At 43.6% G+C, this 20,483-nt stretch overlaps 1 protein-coding gene across 1 annotated transcript; it reads left to right on the top strand.

The window, feature by feature from the left end:
• The first annotated feature begins 1,105 nt into the window (after positions 1 to 1,105).
• On the top strand, positions 1,106 to 20,448 carry LOC311120043 (thymidylate kinase-like). The gene is made up of 5 exons (XM_084194672.1): positions 1,106 to 1,734; positions 2,005 to 2,113; positions 11,557 to 11,647; positions 17,900 to 18,097; positions 18,916 to 20,448. Exons 1-5 carry the CDS (start codon positions 1,605 to 1,607, stop codon positions 19,024 to 19,026), a joined length of 639 nt encoding a protein of 212 aa, XP_084050798.1. The 5' UTR covers positions 1,106 to 1,604; the 3' UTR covers positions 19,027 to 20,448.
• Positions 20,449 to 20,483: the final 35 nt, after the last annotated feature.

Here is a 20,483-nt window from a genome sequence, read left to right as displayed (position 1 = left end):
GGAGGAAAACTCCAAAGCACAATAAGCTCCTTGGCTACTCCCCTGCAGAGATAGACAAGATTGTCCAGCAATGGCGTGCCATCCATCTTAGTAAATGGAATGAGACAAAAAACACACTGGGCTTCTGGAGTGAGATTTGGAAGTTCAGGGATGCAGCTGATATCAACCCGTTTCAAGAACTTGCCATGGCTGCTGTGTCTGTGTTGTCCTTGCCACACTCGAATGCTGAAGTCGAGAGAGTATTCAGCCAGATGAGTGTGGTAAAAAGCAAACTTAGAAATCGGATGTCCTTGCAGACCCTTAACTCCATCCTGTACATTCGATATGGACTGTAGCTGTCTGGTGAGGCTTGCTATGAGCACTAGCTGCCTGATAATATTTTGCAGCTTTTTGGCACATCAGCTGCTTACTCATTTAAATCAGCTCCCTCAGTTGCTGAACATGCCATAGAGAGCCTTGACCAAAATGACAATGACCCACTCTTTCTGTGAGCCAGCACAGCCTGTGTGTCTGTGGAGGGGGGTCTGAAAAAACAACAACAATTAACCTGAATTAGGGCCAGACTAGTTACCATCGTTTTCTCACTTTGCCATTGACAGTTTTTTCTATTGTCTCTTTTTGGTCCATTTAGATTGTTAATGTAGATTGTATACAAAAAAAAATGTTTAAAATGATATGGTTAAAAATGTTCATGTTTTACTGTGACTTGTTGTAGGCTCCTAAGTGGACCATAAGGTTAAAAACCAAACCAAACTTAAGAAAACTAAACAAAAAATAAAATAAAATAAAAACTAAGTAACACCGCCAGTGTCTCTTTTGGGTCACTTTTGCTGGTCCCAAGCACTGATAAAGGAGGAGGGTTGGAATTGTAAAAAAAAAAAAGAATTCGACAGAAGAAAGTTCATTTGTAGTTCTAAACATATTTAGGGTGTCTTCTACTCACTTTTTGTCTCTCCCACGACGTTGTTCCTCTCTCCTACAGCTTCCTTCACAATGACATGCACATGGCCAATTATGCAAATTAGGCGATGACGTCATGTAGCGACTTCTCGCGACTTTTAGGACAACCAATGGCTACTTTCCTTACTGAGGAGTTGGCAACACTGTGTAACGAGTGATGATCGGAGAGGCAACGTCCTTGGTGGAAGTTGAGCTTAAAAACAACCAACCTAAAGCTATTAATGTACCTAGTTAGCTAACGGATCTAGCTAGCACTCCTGTCAGGTAGCTAGCTACAGTTACCCATAGCTGGCTAGCTAGTTTTATAGTTTGGTCATTTATTCCAATACATTTTAGAATCCCCCAAAAATATGGTTATGAATCTAGCTACGTTTTATAGGCTCCTCACTACGAGAATAAGCCAATTTGACAACGCTAAAATCAAAATCAATATATTTTTTATTTTTTGCAAGCAAGCTTCATACTTTTTCCTGACAAGCCGAAAATGCTGTTGATTAAATTTGACACTTCGCGGCCACCAGAGTTTGCTTCCGGGTGAAATGCAGAAAAGCCCGCGTACTTCCATGTCTGCAGAGCAAGTACTTTCGTAAAAAAATTATAATACCGTATTTAGCTATAAAGATATCTTCGTTAACTATTTCGCAATGACATGCAGAAGAGGGGCTCTCATTGTGCTCGAAGGAGTGGACAAGGCAGGGAAAACGACACAGTGTAACAAGCTAGTCCAAACACTGCAGGATAGTGGACGGCCAGCTGAGATGATGAGATTTCCGGGTAAATTGACTTAATTATCCGTGGCTGCTAACTTATCAAAATGAAACGTATTTTTCTCATAATTGTGTGGAGGTTTGAAGCGGCTTTGATTCATAATTTAACTAGACCCAAATCGCTCAGATTATACAAATTCGTTTTGTCTTGTCTGGTTCACCCGGAGCACCTGGCGATGCAAAACGAAATCGCCTTTTGAGATACAACACAACATTTCTAATAACATTTACATTGAAATGACTAAATGCTCTTCCCATATTATTATTGTTTGTACAGAAAGAACTACAAAGATCGGCCAGCTGATAAACTCCTATCTTGAGAACAAAAGCAACCTGGAGGACCATACAGTGCATCTGCTGTTCTCTGCCAACCGATGGGAACTGGTGTAAATAGACACACACACACAGTCTTGTATTTGTGACCAATTTAGGACTCCTCACAAATACATACCTTTCGAGGACCATGCTTCCCAGACATCATAGGAGCACAGAAATAACACTCATGAGTTTGAGAAAAAAATATATAATGAGGAAATCACTTAAAGTGACTTACTCCTTGAAAAAAGTACACTTGAAATTTTACCAACTACTTGAGACCGTACATTGCAATGTATTGCCATCAAGTGAATGCCTCCTATGAAATCTATGAAAGCTATCCAACTGCTTGGGTTGCGGCTATTGGAAGGTTACAATAATTAACAAGTTTAAATTCTCAATATTTGATGCACGTGTTCATTCTATTTTATGACTGAAAATATTGATGAAAAAATGTCGCTTTTGTTTTGTTTCTAGTGTAGCAGGTAGAATGCCACAAAGATGCGACACGGATGGCAACACAACGGCTCTAGTATAGTTTTTCTGTAAAGTATTTAAACTTGGACAACCATTTCAGTAATGGATTCAGTATATCCAATTAACAGATTAATAGTTTAGGAAAATGTTTTTTATTTTTGTGTAACATTCAAAGTCATCAGCAGGCTTCAAACCTTAAAAAAACCTTGAAGTATTCAGGAGAACCATAGTCACTCTAAAAGTGAACCTCCCACCATCAAAGGAAGCCAGCGGCCGCCGCGGGCCCCTTCCTCTCGTACCATCACCACCAGCTCCCACCACCCCCCTCCCCATCTGTCCCTCCCTCCCCCTCCCCATCTGTCCCTCCCTCCCCCTCCCCATCTGTCCCTCCACCCCCCTCCCCATCTGTCCCTCCCCGAGCCGCGACACGGGATTTGCCACGTCAACTCACCCTCGCAGGATCTCCATCTGCACAGCCAACCAACAAGGTAACACATACTGGTGTCTACCACGACAACAGCCAATAACGCTCTCTGTTTTCTTCGCAAACGGCCCAATGGCAAAGTCTGTCTCCTTCTGCCTGTCTCCTACCAGTCAGAAGACTTCTCGGTCCTTTGCATATAGATTTTAGCACTACATAGATGCTTCACAAATATAACTAATCAGAATGTGTTATAACTGTTACATAACCAATTTATTGTTCCCCCATTTATCAATATTTTATAGAGAATAAAACCCAGTTAGATGATTTGTGACCCATTTTTATATATGAAACATTCATAAGAACTTCAAATAAAGCAGAACCGAGTTCTCTCAGGAACCTTAAGAACTAAGGAATAACCATTTAAGAACCATTCTTTCTCCAATGTAATACAAGCTAAGAAACCCAAGATCACAAAGAAAACAAGTGACATTCAGTTGCTAGCGTGGAACTCCGTATTATCGGCATATTCAACAGCGTTTAAAAAATATATTACCTTCAACGGTGTTATCTTGTGATCAAGCCATCAATGTTATGTGATTATTGGTGTCGTAAAAATGTTAGCTAACGGGTTAGCAATTAGCAAGTTTGACATTTCAGGGGAAATACTACTATTATCAGCTTTTTGATAAGCGGTTTAGCAAAAAAATAAGTCCCGTATTATCGGCATACGGCCCCCAGTTATTGGCCACCTTACTATTCTGTTCAATTACAAGATATATCCGTTTAATTTTGTTCAAAAAAGAGACACCAACCACGTACCCGAAGTGTTTACTAGATAGTTGACTAGTTGGCTAGCCTTCCGGTAAAAAATAATGACTTGCCTGTCAACTTTTTATTGCGTAGCCCGGTGCGCCCTCATGTGGACTCTTTAAAAAATGGTTCTTCACCCACATATTCAGTGTTGAAACCAAATAATGTCTCATTTGTATTACAGATTAATCTTATGTTTTGAGAAAGTAGATAAATTGAATACTAAAATATGAGTATTAATAATTTACGTCAAATAAAACTTTAATTTCAGAAATGTGCATTGACATAAACAATGAAAACACTGGAGTTTGTGTTGCAGAGATGCACTTGGAAAGTAAAGGAAGAAATACACAAGATGGGTTCAATAAATATATATGATATTTTAGACATTTTTTTTTTTGTACAAATAAATAATTTCATATGAACACAAACAAAACAAACCAATTAAATCTCGACCTCCATCCCTATATTGTCACAAAAATCCCAATAATATTCCAGCTACACCGCTACCTCTTGATCCCACTGCACACACCTGCAGTGGAACCAGTGCAGACAGAAGTCACAGCACAACCATGGCACCTCGGATCTACACTCCTGAGGGGAGCTTGCAGGCGGATCACGCTCCCCGCAGCGAGCACAGCAGGTGGTGTCTTCTTTTATAAAATAATAATACAAATGGATTAATATGGTTTTGCAAAAAGTTCTTCAACAACAATAGTAATTTATACAACTGAGAGAGAAACAGATTATGAAGTACCTGAGAGTGGTGTCATGGGTGACAGACGTGGCCGGTGGAGCTTTTCTCTTCCTTTTCTGTGCTGCAGTTTGAGAAAAAGTACTGTTAGACTGAGCATGTTTCATCAAAACCCTTTTTCAACTTTTTTACATCAATACCTCTGGAGGAAGCTGCAGAGGAGGTGGAGATGACTTGAGGGCTGGTGCTATGGACTGTAAATATGTAAAGAGAGATTTTTTAATATATTTTTTTACATTGCTGTTTTATAAAACAGAAGTCATTTCTTTGTAATTTAACATGTGTTTACCTGTGGAGGTGGCTGTATTCAAATTGCAGGGGGCTGGGACACCAGACGAGGCTGCTATGGTGGTGTGACCAGGGGAGACGTAGGAGGCAGTTGGTCCAGAGGAGGCCGTGTTGGTGGTGACAGACAGGGGGGGGTGGTGTGCATCGTGGTGGCGGTGGACAAAACCGCTGACGATGTCTTGGAGGAGCTGGTGTTTGTAATGGTGGGGTTGAGGGGCCGACGACGGTGTGGCCGGGAGAGTAGGCACGTGCCTTCTTCTGCAGCTGGGGGCTCCGGCGGCTCCTACAGGTGTTGCACACTGGGAGGCACTGGCAGTGGTGATGCAGCTGTGAGGAGTGGTTCCAGCAGGAGGTCCAGCAAGAGGCGATGGCGTCAATGGTCTCATCCATGGCAGCCCTCTCCTGTGCCCTCTGTGTTCTGAGGGCTGCCCGACGCTCTTTCTCCTCTGCCTCGGCCCTCTCCTTCTCACCCCTCTCCTGCCACTGGCGTGTGTATTCCTCCCCGGTGAGGCATGTGGCGACCACAGGGAGTCTTCTGTATCGATCTAGCCGATACTTAAGGACAGTAAGGATGTGCCCCAGGTCCTTCGCTATCAGCCCTGCCTCTATTAGGGGGTGCTCTTCTAGAGCTAGGCCTGGGACTGGAGCAGGGACTGGAGCAGGGGCTGAGGGTCCTCCTGTGGTCACTGGGAAGGAGGTGCTGATGGACGGCACAGTGCTGCTGGTTCCAGGAGAGGGGACCGAGACGGCATTAAACGGGACCCTTCAATGGCTGAAGGGTCAAAAGGGAAGAGGCCACACTTCTTAAACCCTTCCACCACATAGCGCCCATAACATGTCCTTGCAGCGCTGGTACGGGTAGCGGAATACTCTGGCAAATTCTTTAAAGTAATGCCACGTCCAGCGGATGCAGGACATGGGTGCAGTGTGGTGGAAGACAAGGAAGTATAACCCCTTCCCTTAGTGCCACCGCGAGCACTTCCGGGTCCATGTGGCTCTTGTGCCCATCGAAGAGGAGAACGAGAGAGCGCTCCTTCACTGCATGCTTAATGACGTGCTGAAACCACTTCCTGAACAGGTCCCTGTCAATGTAGCCACGGTTTGACCGTCCATACAAGGCTTGGGGGGAGGGGCCTCCCAGTGTGTAGTGGCCACCGGGGAAACACTTGGGGTAGATGATAAATGGGGGGACATCCTCCCCAGCTGCGTTGAAGCAGGCCAGCACTGTGATGTGCTCCTTGGCCCCCAGACTCATCGCAGTTATAGATTTGTCTGGGTTTCTCCCTCAACCCACTCTCCTCCAAGTGCTTCTCATAAGAAGTCAAGAAGGTGTCCATCATCGGACGTGTGGCACACTCAGCTCTCCCCCTGTCCAGGGTGTCCGGCCTCCTCACGCTCAGGTCTTGTGCCTCCTCCTGAACATTTCCCACCACCTGGGATTGTTTCCCCTGGGTGCCGAAACCTACAATAGAATAGAATATATAATTGTCCATCCAGGATGAAAATGTTTGTTTTGGCATCACCATACACATCCACATTTACGTCACACACATTGAGAACAGTCAGTCCAGCAATCTACATACATAAACACATAGAACACCAAATACCTGCGTATTTTGTTGGCGTATTTCATCAGCCTCTGTCTGGTAAAGGGGAACCCATGGATGGCCCAGCAGATACAGTACTGCACCAGAGAATTTTCAAGCAATGTGGGTGGTCCACTGTGACAACCATGGGTCACCCGGCCGCTCAGCCTGTCCGCCAGGGTCTGCCGAGGTACACCATGCACCTTGGTAGATAAGAAAAGAAAACTGTTACTAGCGGATAAAATTCACATACAATTTCAGTGAAACGTAAGTGAGAGAGGCCCCGCTCTCTCGCTTTCCCAGATGTTTAGTTCATTTCATTCCGATCTCCTTTGCATTATTGTAGCCATGTTCTGCAGCCTGTCAACTATGCCTCTGTCTATCCCTGTTCTCTTCTCTCTGCACAGGCCATACAAACGCTTCACGCCACGTGGCTGTTGCCACTCTAATCTGGTGGTCCCTGCACGCACGACCCACGTGGAGTTCCAGGTCTCCGGCAGCCTCTGGAACTGCTGTTCTGCGGCCAACAAGGCAGAGTTCATCTCAGCCTATGCTACCCTCCAGTTCCTCGACTTCTTGGCGCTAATGGAAACATGGATTACCACTGAAAACACTGCTACTCCTACTGCTCTTTCATCGTCTGACCATGTGTTCTCGCATACCCCCGAGAGCATCTGGTCAGCGCGGCGGTGGCACAGGAATCCTCATCTCTCCCAAGTGGACATTCTCTCTTTTCCCCCTGACCCATCTGTCGATCTCCTCATTTGAATTCCTTGATAAGTTCCTTTCCTGAGGATGGCTCACCCCTCACAGTTCTGGGTGACTTTAACCTCCCTACGTCTGATTTTGACTCGTTTCTCTCTGCCTCCTTCTTTATACTCCTTTCCTCTTTTAACCTCACCCTCTCACCGTCCCCCCTACTCACAAGGCAGGCAATTCGCAATTACTAGATGCTGTTCTTCTACTAATCTCACTGCAACTCCCCTCCAAGTCTCTGACCACTACTTTGTATCCTTTTCTCTCTCGCTCTCCTCCAACAATACTCACTCTGCCCCTACTCAGATGGTAATGTGCCGTCGCAACCTTCGCTCTCTCTCTCCCGCTACTCTCTCCTCTTCCATCCAATCATCTCTTCCCTCTGCTCAAGCCTTCTCCCTCCAATCTCCTGATTCTGCCTCCTCAACCCTCCTCTCCTCCCTTTCTGCATCCTTTGACTCTCTATGTCCCCTATCCTCCCGGCCGGCTCGGTCCTCCACTCCTGCTCCGTGGTTTGACGACTCATTGCGAGCTCACAGAAGAGGGCTCCGGGCAGCCGAGCGGAAATGGAGGAAAACTAGACTCCCTGCGGACCTGGCATCTTTCCACTCCCTCCTCTCTACATTCTCTTCATCTGTTTCTGCTGCTAAAGCCACTTTCTACCACTCTAAATTTCAAGCCTCTGCCTCTAACCCTAGGAAGCTCTTTGCCACCTTCTCCTCCCTGCTGAATCCTCCTCCCTCTCTGTGGATGACTTCGTCAACCATTTTGAAAAGAAGGTCGACGACATCCGATCCTCGTTTGTTAAGTCAAATGACACCGCTGGTCCTGCTCACACTGCCCTAACCTATGCTTTGACTTCTTTCTCCCCTCTCTCTCCAGATGAAATCTTGCGACTTATGACGGCCGGCCGCCCAACAACCTGCCCGCTTGACCCTATCCCCTCCTCTCTTCTCCAGACCATATCCGGAGACCTTCTCCCTTACCTCACCTCGCTCATCACCTCATCCTTGACCGCTGGCTATGTCCCTTCCGTCTTCAAGAGAGCGAGAGTTGCACCCCTTCTCAAGAAACCTACACTCGATCCCTCCGATGTCAACAACTACAGACCAGTATCCCTTCTTTCTTTTCTCTCCAAAACTCTTGAGCGTGCCGTCTTTAGCCAACTCTCTTGCTATCTCTCTCAGAATTACCGTCTTGATGCAAACCAGTAAGGTTTCAAGACTGGTCATTCAACTGAGACTGCTCTTCTCTGTGTCACGGAGGCTCTCCGCACTGCTAAAGCTAACTCTCTCTCCTCTGCTCTTGTCCTTCTAGACCTGTCTGCTGCCTTTGATACTGTGAACCATCAGATCCTCCTCTCCACCCTCTCCGAGTTGGGCATCTCCGGCGCTGCTCACTCTTGGATTGCGTCAAATTTAAGTTACAGGTTGTAATGCAACAAAATAGGAAAAACGCCAAGGGGGATGAATACTTTGCTTGTAATGAATGTCTCAGAAGTAGATGGATCCAAAAAGTACCACCAAAAAAAGCACTTCTGTCTGTTTTGCGAGCAACCGCAATCCATAACAAAATTTAAAATAATAATAATTAAAACAAATAAAAAATCGCCCGTCATTTAGAACGTAAACATGGGGATGAAATGGAAGTAGCTAATGCACTTCAGTTTGCAAAGAAGTCAAAAGCGAGGAGACTTCAGCTGAATCTCCTTCGCAAGAAGGGGAATCGGGAACACAACATTCAGGCACTTCAAGAAGGAAAGGGGGTTTTGGTACAATGTAAGCAAACGAGCAAATCTATGTGAAGGCACGTGGCAAGGTGCACACTAGCACAACATGTTCGTAAGGAGATGCCTGGCAAAACCAGAATACAGGCACTCTGTGCTAGTGCTCAACCGGTTGCTAAAGGAGTCAGCGAGAAGGTCTGGAAACTTGTGAGTAACATGGCTCAAGATATAATAATATAATATGCCATTTAGCAGACGCTTTTACGTATGGGTGGTCCCGGGGATCGAACCCACTACCCTGGCGTTACAAGCGCCATGCTCTACCAATTGAGCTACAGAGGACCACATCATAAGTTAGTGTGGTACTTTTGTGCACACTGCAGAAGTCAGATGTTTATGGCTAATGTTAACATTCTGTGGAGGTCACCTGATCCTAGATCTGTGAAAAGGTCTACAGCAACAACACCACATTTTGTGTTTGTGTTAGAGAGCACATAACAGGCCTGTCTGAATTTAATTTAGTCATTTGAAGTGACATATTTTAATGTTAAGCTTTGATTTGTAACACTAAATGTTTTGTCAGTGCATAGTAGTCTAAAAGACAGTCTGTGGAACGTTTTCATATTAGTGGTACATTTGAGTGAGAATTTGAGCTGGCAGTTGGAATTTTTATACATTGTATGACACGCCCTACACTACAGCCAATCAATGATCAGCCTCCCATCCCCTTCTCTGCTCCCATCCCCCTCTCTGCTCCACTCCACCAAGTCAAACATATAGGCCAAATATAAGTCTTAATGAAGAAACCGCTATAGACTATACTTACATTTTAGTCATTTAGCAGACGCTCTTATCCAGAGCGACTTGCAGTTAGTGAGTGCATACATTTTCATACTGAAGTTAGATATTTGTGACTAATGTTAACATCATGTTGAGGTCAACTGCTCCTATATCTGTGACTTTATAAGTGCCTAAGGCCAACATATATTGCGGTTCGCTAAAGACTAAAGTATGATGGTGGGGTGGCCAAGCCCATCTTGTTGATGAACTAAGCCCATTCCTAATATATAGATGCTGCTATTGGCTCAATACTCGAGTATGATGTCAGGAGTGCAACGTTGTGCCTCCCAGTTAAGTTACAAGTGTCCAGGGGCAAGCCGCCTTATATCCGATTAGCTCGAGACTCACACGCATCTCCCCTCATCGCCATAGACATGTTTAAGCTATGACCCCCCCCCCCCCCCCCCCAGACAAATCCCCTCAATAGCTTGAAAGACTAGAAATGGGTGAATATCCTTACAGTGCCTTGCAAAAGTATTCCTTCCCCTTGGCGTTTTTCCTATTTTGTTGCATTACAACCTGTAACTTAAATTTGATTTTTATTTGGATTGCATGGAATGGACATACACAAAATAGTCCAAATTGGTGAAGTGAAATGAAAAAAATAACTTAAAAAAAAAAAATCTCAAAAATAAATAACGGAAAAGTGGTGCGTGCATATGTTTTCACCCCCTTTGCTATGAAGCCTCTAAATAAGATCTGGTGCAACCAATTACCTTCAGAAGTCACATAATTAGTTAAAGTCCACCTGTGTGCAATCTAAGTGTCACATGATCTGTCACATAATGTCAGTGTATATATACACCTGTTCTGATGTTTTTCATCGGCAGGGACTGGGAAACTGGTCAGAATTGAAGGAACGATGGATGCCGCTAAATACAGGGAAATTCTTGAGGGAAACCCGTTTCAGTCTTCCAGAGATTTGAGACTGGGACGGAGGTTAACCTTCCAGCAGGACAATGACCCTAAGCATACTGCTCAAGGAACACTGGAGTGGTTTAAGGGGAAACATTTAAATGTCTTGGAATGGCCTAGTCAAAGCCCAGACATCAATCCAATTGAGAATCTGTGATATGACTTAAAGATTGCTGTACACCAGCGGAACCCATCCAACTTGAAGGAGCTGGAGCAGTTTTGCCTTGAAGAACGGGCAAAAATCCCAGTGGCTAGATGTGCCAAGCTTATAGAGACATACCCCAAGAGACTTGCAGCTGTAATCACTGCAAAGTATTGCCTTTGGGGGGGTGAATAGTTATACACGCTCAAGTTTCTGATTTTTAGTCTTATTTCTTGTTTGTTTCACACAAAAATATATTTTGCATCTTCAAAGTGGTAGGCATGTTGTGTAAATCAAATGATACAAACCCCCTAAAAAATCTATTTTAATTCCAGGTTGTAAAGCAACAAAATAGGAAAAATGCCAATTGGGGTGAATACTTTCGCGAGCCACTGTACTTAGATTGAACCTCCAGGAAAAACCTGGTTTTCAAATATGTGCCGGTTCATGAGGGTTGCACAACCACATATATTACATTTTGGAAAGATGTGACCTTTTGTAACCCTGCAAAACAGCCCCTATGACCCCAATTGAAGGCACTTCCTGTTATTACAGGAAGTTGAAAGTAAACATCCTCCTTGGGACACGCTTTTACAGAATCCTGAGTTTCAAGTCATTCCGTTAAAGAACTGACTGATATACAGAGGGTTGAATGCAGTGTTTTTCACTAACTGCAGGGAGTGAAATCAAAACCACGTTTAGGGTCAATTTTAACCACTTCCGGTTGCTCCATCAGGAGTAGGTGTGTCCAAACGTTTGACTGGTACCGTATGTCTGACACTCCTTTTCTTTCCAGGCCTCTGATGAAGGAGAAGTTGAAGCAGGGCATCAGTCTGGTGGTGGACAGATACGCCTTCTCTGGAGTGGCCTTCACCAGCGCCAAGCCTGTGAGTTCCTTTAAAACATACACACCGCTTTAATCGCGCCAAGCCTGTGAGTTCTTCAGCACAGTGGTTACTTTATGTGGTTTACCTGAAGTACCCCCTACTGCAGTGTTGTAGTACTCGAGTCCGATGTCAAGACCACACATTGTGTCTCAGTGTGGGATACATTTGTACTCGGTCTTGACTTGGTCTCGGACAGTGAGGACTCATAATTTCCAAATATATACACTCCTTTCTTGAAACATTAATGTCTTATAGCCTATTGAAACCTGGGATTCCTACTTTACTCATAACATTACTGTTCTTTACTTTCATTATAGAAATAGCCTCAAACTTTGGCAGAATTTGCTTGACTTGCTGGTAGGGAATAGTGGGGGGAAATTGTTGGAAGGTTGCACGCTCACTATTAGTAAGGGAAGACAGGGGAAATTGTAGGTCCTCTGTAGCTCAGCTGGTAGAGCACGGCGCTTGTAACGCCAGGGTAGTGGGTTCGATCCCCGGGACCACCCATACACAAAAAAAATTTATGCACGCATGACTGTAAGTCGCTTTGGATAAAAGCGTCTGCTAAATGGCACATTATATATATATATATATATATATATATATATATATATATATATATATATATAATAGACATGTTTGCTGCAGTGGCAAACCTATTGAACCTAGGCCTTCAGTGTGTGACTGGCTCGTGATGTTGAAAGGACCGTAACCATAATACCAGTGCATTCATGTAGGAGTAAAACAACACAAAGGGCCAGTGTTGTAGTGGAGGGTATACGCAGGTATAAACCGTATACCAGTGGTGTAGTGGAGGGTATATGCAGGTATAAACCGTATACCACTGGTGTAGTGGAGGGTATACGCAGGTATAAACCGTATACCAGTGGTGTAGTGGAGGGTATACGCAGGTATAAACCGTATACCAGTGGTGTAGTGGAGGGTATACGCAGGTATAAAACGTATACCAGTGGTGTAGTGGAGGGTATACGCAGGTATAAACCGTATATCCACTTTGTTTTTCAGTGCTTATACTCCTTAATCCCTATTTGATGCGTATCAAAGTAGTGTAGTGGATGTATACGACTTATGAACTGTGTAGTACAATAGAGAAATCATGCACAAAGTAGCCTACACAATCGCAAAGCAGGTGAAATGTATTCACATACGCGCCTCACACAGCCAGGTTTCAGCAGGTCTCAACTGGAGCACCTCACAGAAGGATGACATCGGTAGCCGGTAAGGTAGGAAAGACGTTTCAACTTATGATATCTACCAGTAAATGCTAACTAAGGCAACAGTGGGTATGCAAACTTTGGTCCTTTAGTCTTGGTTAGTAGGCTATTTGCGATGTGCAATTCAGTCATCTGCTGTTTGCATGAACATTTCTAAAGGCTTTCCCCAAAAAAAACCTTCCCAATTTAAATGTTGACTGCAATGTTAGCTTACCTGACAGAATGATATAATGCTGATTTGTATCAATGGAGAGGACATTTTGTTTTGCTCAGTTGAATTAAAGGGCAACTAGATCCTCCCCCCAATTTTGGGGGGATTTTTCCCAGACCTCAAAAAGGGGTCTCCTGATGTGGTTTAAGCATTGTTGTTGACTTAGAACACGTTGTGTTGTGAAAAACTTAGAAATCTATAAGAAAACACAGGATTTTTCCACACAGGGCCTTTCCTTCACACAGGACCCACTTCTCCAGACACCACTGCACCACTGCATAGGGCCGATGGAATGACAGCAGTCCATTTCACTCGGACATAATAAGCCTGTAGGTCCCAATCATAAGATGACAAAAACAACCGTTAGGCTAAGCATTTCCCAATCGAAATGTACAACTATTACTTCCCATTGCAAAAAAAATAAATAAAATATTCACGTTTAGCACACAAAGTAACCGGTGATCTAAAGTTTAAATGCAACAATATTTCACACAAGTTATTTTCAAAGAGATGGCTAACAACAGCATGCGAGCTGCAATAAATAAATAAATAAAAAACACAGTTCCATTCAACAGATGATGATAATTTGAAACTAACTGCAAAATAGCCTACAACAAAAGCTAGCTAGCTAGACCGTGAGAAAACTACTGTTCCCTATTGCACAGCGACCTGTTGGCCTTTGAGAAGGCAGAAGTTTCCATACAAGTCAATGTAATTGGTTGATTCCACTGTCACTCCAAAATGTTGCCCTATTAGAGTTGAATGGCAGATGCCTTCTATCAAGCTTCGGATGGCCTAGCCCAATGGCTGACTTAGCTAGCTAGAATTATTATCCTGATTTTAGATATTTTTTTGGTCTTCAGTGTTAACCCTTTTCCTTTCTAACAAAACTGAAGAGATTAAATCAGAAAATTGTTGAAAATAAATTAGGGATGCATGGTATATCGGTAAGCATATCGGAATCGGCCGACATTAGCTGAAAATGCCGGCATCGGCTCTATGTATCAATTTGTAAGTCGCTCTGGATAAGAGCGTCTGCTAAATGAAGTAAATGTATGTATAGTTTAACGCCGATGTGCCAAACCGATGTCAAAGCTACAGTGCATACCTAGATGACGTAATGACGCCACGAAAAATACAGCGCTACTGGTGCAACATAGCATTCCCAACCTAGCCCACAATGTCTGCTGTGTGGATCTATTCTGAAGTTTCAAAGGAGGATTACAGAAAGGCCATATGCAACGTTTTGCGCAGCTATTATTTCCCAAGGAGGGGAGAAAGAGAAATCTTTCAATACCACAAACCTAATTACTCATTTGAAAGTGCATCACCCCCAGACGTTCAGCGACTACTTTGTTTTTTTTTACTGGTTTTGTTCTAAGCGCACTTCCAACAACTAAACAAGTTCAAGTCAAGCAGTCATTTTTAAAGAGTATTGTTAGAAATTGCGTAATTCAAATCTGGTATTGGAATAAGAGAAAAGATAATCAAGAGATATTCAATCCAAGCTAAATTTATTATATGCAAAATGTATGTATGATAAGTATGAAGGTTCGTATACGGGCTCACTGAAAAACCACGCAGGGCAGACAGAGAACTAAACCATTGTTTACAGGTTCTTTCTCAAATACTCTGACAGAGAGTTCCCACCTCTTCTGTTGGCCAATCAGAGTAAAGGACTGAGTGGGGTTTAGACTTTACTCAGCCAATCCGTTGGCGCACGGGTTAGTCCCAACCCCTCGGCGCTCCATTTGTTGCACCCTGTTGCCAGGCATAAGTTTATCATAACAACCTGTGGCGTTAGCACTTTTTTTGCAGTACCCATGTCCTTGGAAGGTTCACAGATCACAAAGAAGCAGTGTTCGTATCTGTGAGAAATACAAGTCTTATCTATAAGAAATACAAGTTTTATCTCATCCTAGCCCCTAACGTTCCTCACATGAATCACAGCCTGTTATGTGAAACAATTTATATCAGTATAGTTCAAACCTATGCTCCTCATTAATGCATTCCTTCTAAGCTATTCATCACTTCAATCCAATTATTAGAAAATAGAACCCAACAGTATGAAAATTTCAGCGAGACAACTCAAAGGCGAAATCCATTAACGCCAAGATAATGGAATTCATTGACAATCAACCGTTCTCTGTCGTGGATGATGTTGGCTTTCGCCGACTGGTCGAGCTCCTCGAGCCCCGGTACACACTACCAAGTAGGCCCTGTTTTCCAGGTGTTGCCCTACCGGAGTTGCACAGTATTGTTGAAACGCACATCCATGAGCTACTTGCTATGGGCGCCACTGCTATTAGCTTCACGACTGACATTTGGACCAGCGACGTCAGCCCCATGAGCAAGCTGAGTCTGACAGCACAGTGGGTCGACGAGGATTTCGTACTGAGTGAAGCCGTATTGCATGCTCAAGAATGTGCTGGTTCTCATACCGCTGCTGCCATTTCAATGGCATTTTGAGAACATGTTTGAAACTTGGAAAATCCCCAAGAACAAAGTACAGGCTGTGCTACGTGATAATGCACGTAACATGACAAAGGCTTTGGAAGATTGCGGAGTCGCCAGTTTGCCATGCATGGCACACACGCTGCAACTGCCTGTGAACGAATATGCTTAACGAATATGCTTTTGGCGTAACGGAGCATATCTGACACGGTGACAACAGGTAGAAATATAGCGGGTCATTTTAAACACTCACAGCTAGCATACAGCCGCCTGCAAGCAGTACAGGAGCAGCTTGGAGTGAAAACGAAAAGGCTTAAGCAAGACGTTTCCACCAGATGGAACAGCCGCAGGGCTCTCCAGAGGGTGGTGCCGTCTGCCGAACGCATTATCGGGGGCAAAACTACCCGCCCTCCAAGACACATACAGCACCCGATGTCACAGGAAGGCCAAAAAGATCATCAAGGACATTAACCACCCGAGCCACAGCCTGTTCACCCCGCTATCATCCAGAAGGCGAGGTCAGTACAGGTGCATCAAAGCTGGGACCAAGAGAATGAAAAACAGCTTCTATTTCAAGGCCATCAGTTTGTTAAATAGCCATCACTAGCACATTAGAGGCTGCTGCTGCCTATTGAAATCACTGGCCACTTTTTAAGAAATGGAACACTAGTCACTTTAATAATGTTTAGTCACTTTAATAATGTTTACATATCTTGCATTACTCATCTCATATGTATATACTGTATTCTATTCTATAATATTCTACTGTATCTTAGTCCATGCCGCTCTGTCATTGTTTGTCCATGTATGTATGTATGTATGTATATTTCTTAAATTCCATTCTTTACTAGTTTTGTGTGTATTGGGTATATATTGTGAAATTGTTACAGTGAGGGGGAAAAAAGTATTTGATCCCCTGCTGATTTTGTACGTTTGCCCACTGACAAAGAAATGATCATTCTATAATTTTAATGGTAGAAACTAGCATACCTGACAGAACCTACAATTCCCAGGAATGAAGATGCACTTGGATACTGGAGAAGTAACAAGCAGCGTTTCCCCGTCGTCGCTTAAGCTGCGCGCCAGTATCTTGGTGCTCCCTGTAGTAGTGTGGACAGTGAGCGCCTTTTTCAGTGCAGCTTCACACATTGTAGCCGAAAAAAGAAACAGACTCTCTTGTGACAAAGCCGAGCAGGTCCTCTTTGTTGAAGGAAAAACCTCCCCCAAATGTTAAAATTGTAAATGGGCAAGTCATATTGTAACCCAGTCATCTAGAGAGAGAAAAATGTCTAAGCCCAATGGCTTTTCTGTTTATTCATGGCTGGTATAGGTCAAGATTTTCATTTAATTTAAAACAAAGCTTTTTTTATTTTAAATATTTACTAAATGAAAGATGAGATGTGTTGTAAATTTGCTCGCATTTTACTAGTCAAGTCAGTTGAGCACATTTTGAAAAGTTGTGCCATTTTATAGCAGTTTATGACATAGCCTAGAGACAGTATATATTTTGTTTTCAAGCAGTTAAAGCTAAAATTAGTCACTGCATTTTTTTAGTTTAAACCAATATTTATTTCAAAGCATTTTTTTAAGTTTCTCCATACAGTCAATATTGGATAGTAAGAAGAGCCACCAACAACTGAACCATGTTTGTAACGCGGGGGGGCAGCTAAAATATTTGTCATGAATATCAGTTGTGCGATTAAAATATGTTCATGGATTTGTAATTTTTCTCATTTACAAGTTATTAAACAATCTGTTCCTAACTGAACAAATTAACATATGACACTTTGTTTCAAATATTTAACTGTACTAAAATGCTTAAAAGGCCACAAACATTTTTAAATATCAGGTTTTTTGGCAAGGAAAATACCGGGTATCGGCCAAAAATGTAATATCGGTGGCATCCCAAAAAATAATATTTTTATTATTTTATAAATCCTTAGCCTTTCTCTGAAAGCGTAGAAGGGCCTCATCGTTCCCCACTGTGTTTAGGTTAGTAATACGTTGTAGAGTGGCTCTACTTGCCCTCACCATGCTTCTTTCTTTCTTTCTTCACCGTTATGAATGTCTAAAGAATCCATATGATGTTCTGAAATATGAACTAAGAAATACTGGACTTTTTAACTCCTATTATGGTGACGATTTGATTTTTTTTTTTTGTCATGGTCTTGAATTGGACTCCGATTTTTCTGGTCTCAGTCTTGACTCTGTCTCGGACCTCTCGTCCACCCCTCCTGGTCTCGGTCTCGACCCCTTCCCTCTGGTTTTGACTCTGTCTCGTTTCGGTCCGGTATTGACTTGGGTCTCGCTTTAGGTGGTCTCAAACGCAACACTGCCTTGTCTGCTGTGTAGGGTTTCGATCTGGACTGGTGTATGAATCCTGACGTGGGGCTGCCCAAGCCAGACCTGGTGATGTTCCTCCAGCTCAACCCCTCCGAGGCGGCCCAGCGGGGCCAGTTTGGGACAGAGCGATATGAGACCAGCGTCTTCCAGAAGGCCGTACAGCAGAAGTTTGAACTTCTGATGAAGGACCCCTCTGTCAAGTGGCAGGTAAGAAGTAGTGTCCTGATTTCCCCACACTTCTCCCAAAGTTTGCAGTTGCACCCTCCCCGTCATTTGATTTAACAATGGTGGAAACCCCCTCCAGCCAATGACTACACCTATCCAATACTTTTTTAATCCATTAATGGGAGTGGACAAGTGCACACCTTGGTAGAAGTGGGAGGATCTGGAGCTTTGGTGGGAGGATATGGAGCTTTGGTGGGAGGATATGGAGCTTTGGTGGGAGGATATGGAGCTTTGGTGGGAGGATATGGAGCTTTGGAGGGAGGATATGGAGCTTTGGTGGGAGGATATGGAGCTTTGGTGGGAGGATCTGGAGCTTTGGTGGGAGGATCTGGAGCTTTGGTGGGAGGATCTGGAGCTTTGGTGGGAGGATATGGAGCTTTGGTGGGAGGATCTGGAGCTTTGGTGGGAGGATCTGGAGCTTTGGTGGGAGGATCTGGAGCTTTGGTGGGAGGATCTGGAGCTTTGGAGGGAGGATCTGGAGCTTTGGTGGGAGGATCTGGAGCTTTGGTGGGAGGATCTGGAGCTTTGGAGGGAGGATCTGGAGCTTTGGAGGGAGGATCTGGAGCTTTGGTGGGAGGATCTGGAGCTTTGGTGGGAGGATATGGAGCTTTGGTGGGAGGATATGGAGCTTTGGAGGGAGGATATGGAGCTTTGGTGGGAGGATCTGGAGCTTTGGAGGGAGGATCTGGAGCTTTGGCCATTGGTTTGTCCCACCATTCATAATATGGCACAAACATAAGAGGTTACATTAAGCTCTTCAATGGTAAATCCATAAAGATTATATTCTTGTCATCTCCTAGGTGATTGATGCAGCCAGGAACATTGAAGATGTGCACACCGACATTAAGAACCACAGTGTAAACGCCATCAATGCAGCAGAGAATGAGCCAATTGGGGAGCTGTGGAAGTGAGCCTTGACCAGGAGACCCAATTTATCCTCTGGAGATCACACTGGCCCTGATTCCACCGGACAGTGCCTAGTACACGAGGAGAAGTCAGAGAGGGTAAAAAAAACTTGAATATGAAACTGCACTACAGACTGTATGATATTTAAGTGGGTGTAGTCAACTCTTTCAAATTTATTATTTCACTAAAGACCACAGCCAAAAACGAGTAAATAAAATAAATGTCCAAGCTGTAACTTTTTTTTTTATTTCTTCTTTTTTCTTTAACATTTCCATCTCTGTCCATTTTCGATATTTTCGACAACGGTACTCTGAATGAATAAGAACCTATTTGGATCTGCGAATTTCACTCAACCAAATGTTGGTTTACATCCATTAATACAGACTTCAGATATCAGTGACATAAGCCAAGAGTACAGTAGTAAACCAATTAGGGATTGAACCCAAGTCCCTGACGAAACACTAGGTCAACTGTGTTATGGAAATTCAGCTTTTAGGGGTAAAGGCACCATATAACTTTCAAAGGAAATATTTAAGTGTTAAGACTTAATCGAGACATGTGAAGATGTACGTACAGTGGCTTGCGAAAGTATTCACCCCTCTTGGCATTTTTCCTATTTTGTTGCTTTACAACCTGGAATTTAAATGGATTTTGGGGGGGGTTTGTATCATTTGATTTACACAACATGCATACCACTTTGAAGATGCAAAATATTTTTGGGTGTGTAACAAACAAGAAATAAGACAAAAAAACAGAAAACGTGAGCATGCATAAGTATGTCTAAACTTTGTAGAGACACCTTTTGCAGCAATTACAGCTGCAAGTCTCATGGGGTATGTCTCTATAAGCTGGGCACATCTAGCCACTGGGATTTTTGCCCATTCTTCAAGCCAAAACTGCTCCAGCTCCTTCAAGTTGGATGGGTTCCCCTGGTGTACAGCAATCTTTAAGTCATACCACAGATTCTCAATTGGATTGAGGTCTGGGCTTTGACTAGGCCATTCCAAGACATTTAAATGTTTCCCCTTAAACCACTCGAGTGTTGCTTTAGCAGTATGCTTGGGGTCATTGTCCTGCTGGAAGGTGAACCTCCGTCCCAGTCTCAAATCTCTGGAAGACTGAAACAGATTTCCCTCAAGAATTTCCCTGTATTTAGCGCCATCCATCATTCCTTCAATTCTGACCAGTTTCCCAGTCCCTGCCGATGGAAAAACATCCCCACAGCATGATGCTGCCACCACCATGCTGATGGTGTTCTCGGAGTGATGAGATATTTGGGTTTGCGCCAAACATAGTATTTTCCTTGATAGCCAAAAAGCTCAATTTTAGTCTCATCTGACCAGAGTACCTTCTTCCATATGTTTGGGGAGTCTCCCACATGGCTTTTGGCGAACACCAAACGTGTTTGCTTATTTTTTTCTTTAAGCAATGGCTTTTTTCTGGCCACTCTTGTTGCAGACTC

The sequence above is a fragment of the Coregonus lavaretus genome, assembly GCF_964263955.1.
Source record: "Coregonus lavaretus genome assembly, contig: HAP1_SCAFFOLD_784, whole genome shotgun sequence".
Lineage (NCBI taxonomy): Eukaryota > Metazoa > Chordata > Actinopteri > Salmoniformes > Salmonidae > Coregonus > Coregonus lavaretus.
The sequence above is the reverse complement of the archived record's forward strand: the minus strand, read 5'-3'. Positions and strand labels throughout refer to the sequence as shown.